Below are 5,690 nucleotides of genomic sequence, written 5' to 3' on the forward strand. Positions count from 1 at the left end.
TTTTTTACAACTTTGATGTTTAAACTACAGTTTGTACCAATTCCCCTAAATGCTCCCAGAGCACATGTGGCCGTAAGAGACCGTCCGGCTGGCATTCAACACCAACTTCCCGAACAACACAACATAGGACCATTGGATGCCGTCTGCGATCACTGTGGTGGCCGTTATTTCCACTGTGAGAAGATTGGAAGGTCTCATTTTTCAACGTGTTGCAATAATGGTCAAATGGCTATAACGGGTGACCGTGTGTTGGGTCAACCTCCAGAGTTATTAATTCGTTTGTTAATAGATGATTCACAGGTAGCCAGGCACTTTAGAAAAGAAATCAGACAAAACAACAACACTTTGGGGTTTGCTGCGTTTTTCACTGACCTCAACCCAAGACGTTTGCCAGGTCGGGGACCAAAAGTGTTCACTGTTCATGGGCAAGTGTATCGCAGGATTAGTAACGACATTGTCAGAAATGAAATGTTGCGACCGAGTTACTGTGAGCTGTACTTTATCGTATCTTGGGAAGCCAACCGGGTTCGAATGGCACAACAGCCACGCCAACACCCGCTATTGGAGAACTTGATTACAGACTTAGACAATCTGTTACGGCAAATCAATCCATTTGCAGCGGCTTTCGAGTAATATATTTAAATATACATAAATGTGTGTATGTATATTATGCATATATTTAGCAAATACATATTATACACATATTATTATTATTTTACACTTATAAACAAACCCATTATATTGAAAATGATTAACTCTATTACCAACACCTATTATATTATGTTATGTATATATAAACATAACATATCTTTTTGTTGTACATAACAAACAAAAATTGAATTACATATCATATATATATAACGACAGGCAACCAAAATAATGATAATAAGCTGATAGTAGACAACACTTGCAATTCACACACATCGACCGATCGGTACGCAACGGAAGTCGCGTTGTAACGTTATATTAATTTAGCGACGATCGGAACGACAAGGCCTCAATTCTAAACGAAGACCGCAAGACAGTGTATATATATATATATATATTTAAGTTTAGCGAAGTGCGGAGATCGCGAGAGGTGTAACCGTTTTGATTTACAAACACAAATGCAACATACAAGAAAACCGACCTAGGCGAAGGTAAAAATCTAAAAATCTAAAGCGGGCGCACACTTGGACACTTTGACGAAGTTCACAAGACGGTCTGAGGCGGCAACGTGCCGACGACTTGTTACCACGAAGGCGTCGCACGGAGGAGTTACTATTCTTCATGCCGGTGTCTCCGACAACACCAAAAAAAATACGCTATCCGAAATTAGTGGCTAATGACCCTATATCACCTGAGATAGGGCAATATCTGTACGTAATCTTTACGGCTGTTATAATTCCGTAAAGATATGTGATTGTGAGGGCCGTTGACCTACTAATCCGTTTTTACTGTCGGGCAATCGATTTCAGAATAGCATATAATAGGGCCATCGACCCCAGAGGAGAGGAGTCGCGATTAGGGCGGCAATAAAATCTATTTAGAGTTATCGCACTCGATAACTTGCGCGAACAACGCCAATAATGTTAGCAGGATCTGTAGGACCTCTATCTACCTTCGGAACCGAGATTACAATACAGTCTCCAACTTTAAATGTTGGTATTTTGATCTTACTATCCTATAGCATAATGAAATAATAAATTATTTTAAGTAATTATAAAAACCAAAATGATTTTACTTGTAACATTTTTTCGGCTTGCTTTTCTATTCCTATAGCTCCTAGATGACGTGCTTCCTTAATTTTCATATTCTTCTCACATAAATTACATAAAATTGCTTCGGCGGAGTCCGTTTCCATACGAAATTCTGTTCCGCAAATATTACATTGAACAGTTATTTTTTCGATCTCACTTTGAATATCTTCTTTGTAGATTTCTTCTAAGTCTTCTGCCGTTACCAATTTTTGTAAAATTTCTATTGGTAAACTGGATGTTGCTAATCCAACTTTTGGATCATTCTAAAAGCCTTATACGGTGACCTACCAATCACACGATGATGAGAACTATTTTTTTGAAATTGAACAAATTGTAGTTCAATTGACCATTTCTTTGTTTTATTATCTTTCATCCAAGCTCTTAACATATTTTCTATGTCCTGGTTGCTTCTCTCAATACTTTCCTGGCTCTGCGGGTGTCTAGGTCGACCGTGAACAATAACGCAATCTGGCCAAAGTTCTTTCAATTCAATAATAATAGAATTAACAAATTCCCTACCGTTATCGTTCTGCAGTATTTTTGGTGCGCCAAACGTAAGAAAAATTGATAATAAATTATTAGCTACTTCAGATGCGCGTTTAGACTCGAGAGAACGTAAAGATAAGAATTTAGTACTATGATCTTGGTAATTCAGTATCCATTTGAATTTTCCATCAGGAACTGACTGAAAATCTACCAGATCTACTTGTCCTCTTTCATTAAATCTTTACTGATAATTGGTTTTATGACCAACTTACGGTTGATGTTTTTTTACAATTACATATAGCACATGTTGATAAAACTATTTCAATCGCGGGTCTTGGAATATTGTACTTTTTGGCTACAGCCATTCGCAACTTGACATTTCTCCTATGACCAGTTCGAATATGATATTCATTTATCCTTTCATACAATTCTTCATAAGCAACTACTTACTATATATCTAAAATATAAAAATTCACTGAATTCACAAAGTATTATTAAAAAAAAAAAATTAACGAAATCTGACTATTCTACAAAGATGAGAGTTTATCCTGTAAGACATGATTTTGTACTAAAAAACACCTCCAACACCCTTAAAGTTTTTAAAATAATTATTACCTAATAATCATTATTCAAAAAAATAATGTACTTCACTAGGCGTATAACTATGACGTATATTTTTTATATATTTACTTAATTTCCCCATTGTTTCTGTCCTTTTGTTTGCTAATCAAGTATTGTTTTTCAACGATATTCAAAACATCAAATTTTTCTAAAAGATAGTATTCATGCCTCGTTTTCTTATTTCTAATTGTAAAATATATAATTTATTATTTTTAAATTTAAATGTTTTGCAAAAAGAAATATGCATAATATTTATTACGAAGTACAATAATCTATTTCTGTCGAATTAGATTAAATTAATTAAATAACTTACTTATTTAATTTGGCTTTTACTAAATTTTGTATCATTGAATTTATTTCGTCGATGCTGTGTGGTTTATTATTATAATATACATCAAGTTTTTTATAAAACTCATTTTTTTCGTCAAACGACATGATTTTATTTATTTACTAACAGAGTATATAAAAGGAAAAAATATTATGCATTATTTTACTTTTTTATACACACTTTGCAAACACGTATGAACGGTCTTACCAAAATGAAAACTAGTATGCATTGATGGGTCGAATTTTTAACGATTATCGATCGATAAAAATGCTTATAAAATAGAAAATATTTTAACGCAATATTGTGACTGTCGTTTATGATAGATTAGATAAGAATTATTGTCACTCCAAGCAAACAGCTATATATGGACATCCAAATGACGGTAAACATAATAGTTTATATTAAAGTAACTATTTGTAAAACATTTACTTAAAACTAATAATTTAATTAAGCTTTTAGGAATAAATATAATATATAAAAATAAAAGTTTTTTTAAGTTTTGCTATATGGACATTCAAATGACGGAACAAGTTCCGTTGACGATAGTTTAGGTATCCATTTCACGAAATATTATCCATATTGTGTAATTACGTGAAGTGGAGAAACCGCGGTTTCATTTCGTGAAATGGATGCAAACGTTGTCCATTTCGCGAAAAGTACAATAACGCGATATGGATGCGACATATATATGTTTATTGCCTTATGTGTTTTTATATAAAAAATTGAAGAATCCTTGAACATGCAACAATATTACAAAAATTATATAGGTTTATTTATACAAAGAAATTTAATTTCTGATGAAGATAAAAATCTTGCAAGAATAATAATTTTATATCAAAAATTGTATAACTATATAAACAACAATTTATTTTAGATTCTAATTAACGTGTGGGTTCCTCCATCCAACTATAAATTTCCTATAAATGAAAAAACAAAATAACGTGGCTTGAGGTTTCAGTATAAGTAGCTTACAGAGTATAATTGGCTGTCATATTCTGAATTTAAAAATGGAGCTTTCTGCAAACATTGCGTTATTTTTACTAAAACTGGTGGAATCAATAGTCGGCCATTAGGACAGCTTGTAATTAAAGCCTTAAATGAGTGAAAAAATGCTAAGGAGGTAGTTGCAATACGCACTTATTGCATGCTTTTTTATTTATATGCCTATGGCGTTATATTGTACACCTAATACATTTATTATTATTTATTTTTATTTCAGATTTTTCTTAAACATTCTTAAAGGAGCTATCATCAATCTTCTATTTTGGATTCAGTCAATTTTCTAAAAATATATTCTCATAAAGAATTCTCAATAATTGATCGACTGGATTCCGAAAGGTATACAATGACACTGTACAACTGGTATAGAACCCAAATATGTTGTTGATAACACGTTCTTATCGATGATTGTTTAGTTTTCGTTGTTGATTCGTTTAGTTATTAACTTACACGTTTTTTTTGTTGTTATATAAGATCTGCGCAAAGTAAGTACACTTTTATATACCATTTTTTAAATCATGTAAATAGCATGTTAATATAATAAAGACTGAAACACATTTATCAAAATTTAATTCCATTTTGAATTTAATGAACTGCATATAAGATTTTGACCTGGGGCTACTTTGATATATCATAGAGGGCAACTTTGATAACTTTTATACATACATTTCACTAGGTATAATATTTCATTATATATTTTAGTGGCTCGCAAATATAGAAAAAAAATTGGTGCTCGGTCTTATAAAAATTACTCAGATGAGATTTTAGATGAAGCACTCGATAAAATTGCCAATGGCGAGATTTCAATATTAGCTGCTAGTAAGGCCTATAAAATTTCCTATGGAACATTACATAATAGGTTCAATGGCAAGCATGGAAATAAGTGTGGGCATCCAACAATATTTAGTGAACAAGAAGAAATGTCTTTTCTTACAGCTGCCATGAAGTGTGGAAAATGGGGCTTCCCACTTACGCTAATGGATCTTAGGTTAGTGTTTACATTTTAAGATTTGTGTTGCTTAGTCAACTAACTAGTAGTATATTTTTACAGAGTCATTGCAAAATCTTATTTAGATAGAAAAGGCATTGTGGTTGAATCATTTTCAAAAAATCTTCCTGGTATAGATTGGGCACGTAGTTTGTTAAAGAGATATAATAATATAGTTTGTCAACGTGTAGCAACCAATATTGCCAGATGTCGTGCAGAAGTCTCTCCCCAATGTATTTCAGAATATTTTGATAATTTGCAACAAGTAATTGAACATGTACCACCTCAAAATATTTATAATTATGACGAAACAAATTTACAAGATAATCCAGGAAAAAAAAAACTTATTTTTCAACGTGGAATAAAATATCCTGAACGTGTACAAAATCATTCTAAATCAGCTACATCTATTATGTTTTGTGGTTCTGCAACCGGGATTCTTTTGCCACCATATTTCATATATAAGGCAAATGAAATGTGGCAGCCATGGACCGAAGGAGGACCAAAAGGCGCACCATGTTGTCCTGAA

At 32.4% G+C, this 5,690-nt stretch overlaps 3 protein-coding genes across 3 annotated transcripts; 2 read left to right on the forward strand and 1 right to left on the reverse strand.

The window, feature by feature from the left end:
* Window positions 1-15: 15 nt before the first annotated feature.
* On the forward strand, window positions 16-633 carry LOC112592589. The gene has a single exon (XM_025336694.1). It carries the CDS (start codon window positions 16-18, stop codon window positions 631-633), a length of 618 nt encoding a protein of 205 aa, XP_025192479.1.
* Window positions 634-1,531: 898 nt separating this feature from the next.
* LOC112592587 (KRAB-A domain-containing protein 2-like) lies at window positions 1,532-2,531 on the reverse strand. Its single transcript, XM_025336691.1, has 4 exons — window positions 2,521-2,531; window positions 2,028-2,464; window positions 1,724-1,932; window positions 1,532-1,663 (listed from the first exon to the last, which is right to left on the reverse strand). Exons 1-4 carry the CDS (start codon window positions 2,529-2,531, stop codon window positions 1,532-1,534), a joined length of 789 nt encoding a protein of 262 aa, XP_025192476.1.
* A 2,052-nt stretch (window positions 2,532-4,583) lies between these two features.
* Window positions 4,584-5,682, forward strand: LOC112592588 (the record flags this gene model as incomplete). The annotated part of the gene is made up of 3 exons (XM_025336692.1): window positions 4,584-4,658; window positions 4,876-5,161; window positions 5,225-5,682. Coding segments are annotated over exons 1-3 (745 nt in total), but the record flags the coding sequence as incomplete, so codon positions are not given.
* Window positions 5,683-5,690: the final 8 nt, after the last annotated feature.

Source organism: Melanaphis sacchari, unplaced genomic scaffold (assembly GCF_002803265.2).
Source record: "Melanaphis sacchari strain LSU unplaced genomic scaffold, SCAv2.0 Contig1811_pilon_pilon, whole genome shotgun sequence".
NCBI classification, from domain to species: domain Eukaryota; kingdom Metazoa; phylum Arthropoda; class Insecta; order Hemiptera; family Aphididae; genus Melanaphis; species Melanaphis sacchari.

Coding starts and splice junctions, on each gene's coding strand:
- LOC112592589 (XM_025336694.1), top strand. CDS start 16: ATGTTTAAACTACAGTTTGTACCAATTCCCCTAAATGCTCCCAGAGCA.
- LOC112592587 (XM_025336691.1), bottom strand. Junction 1,933..2,027: donor TTCTCATCATCGTGTGATTG/GTAGGTCACCGT, acceptor TGGTAACGGCAG/AAGACTTAGAAGAAATCTAC. Junction 1,664..1,723: donor AAGCCGAAAAAATGTTACAA/GTAAAATCATTT, acceptor ATTATGCTATAG/GATAGTAAGATCAAAATACC.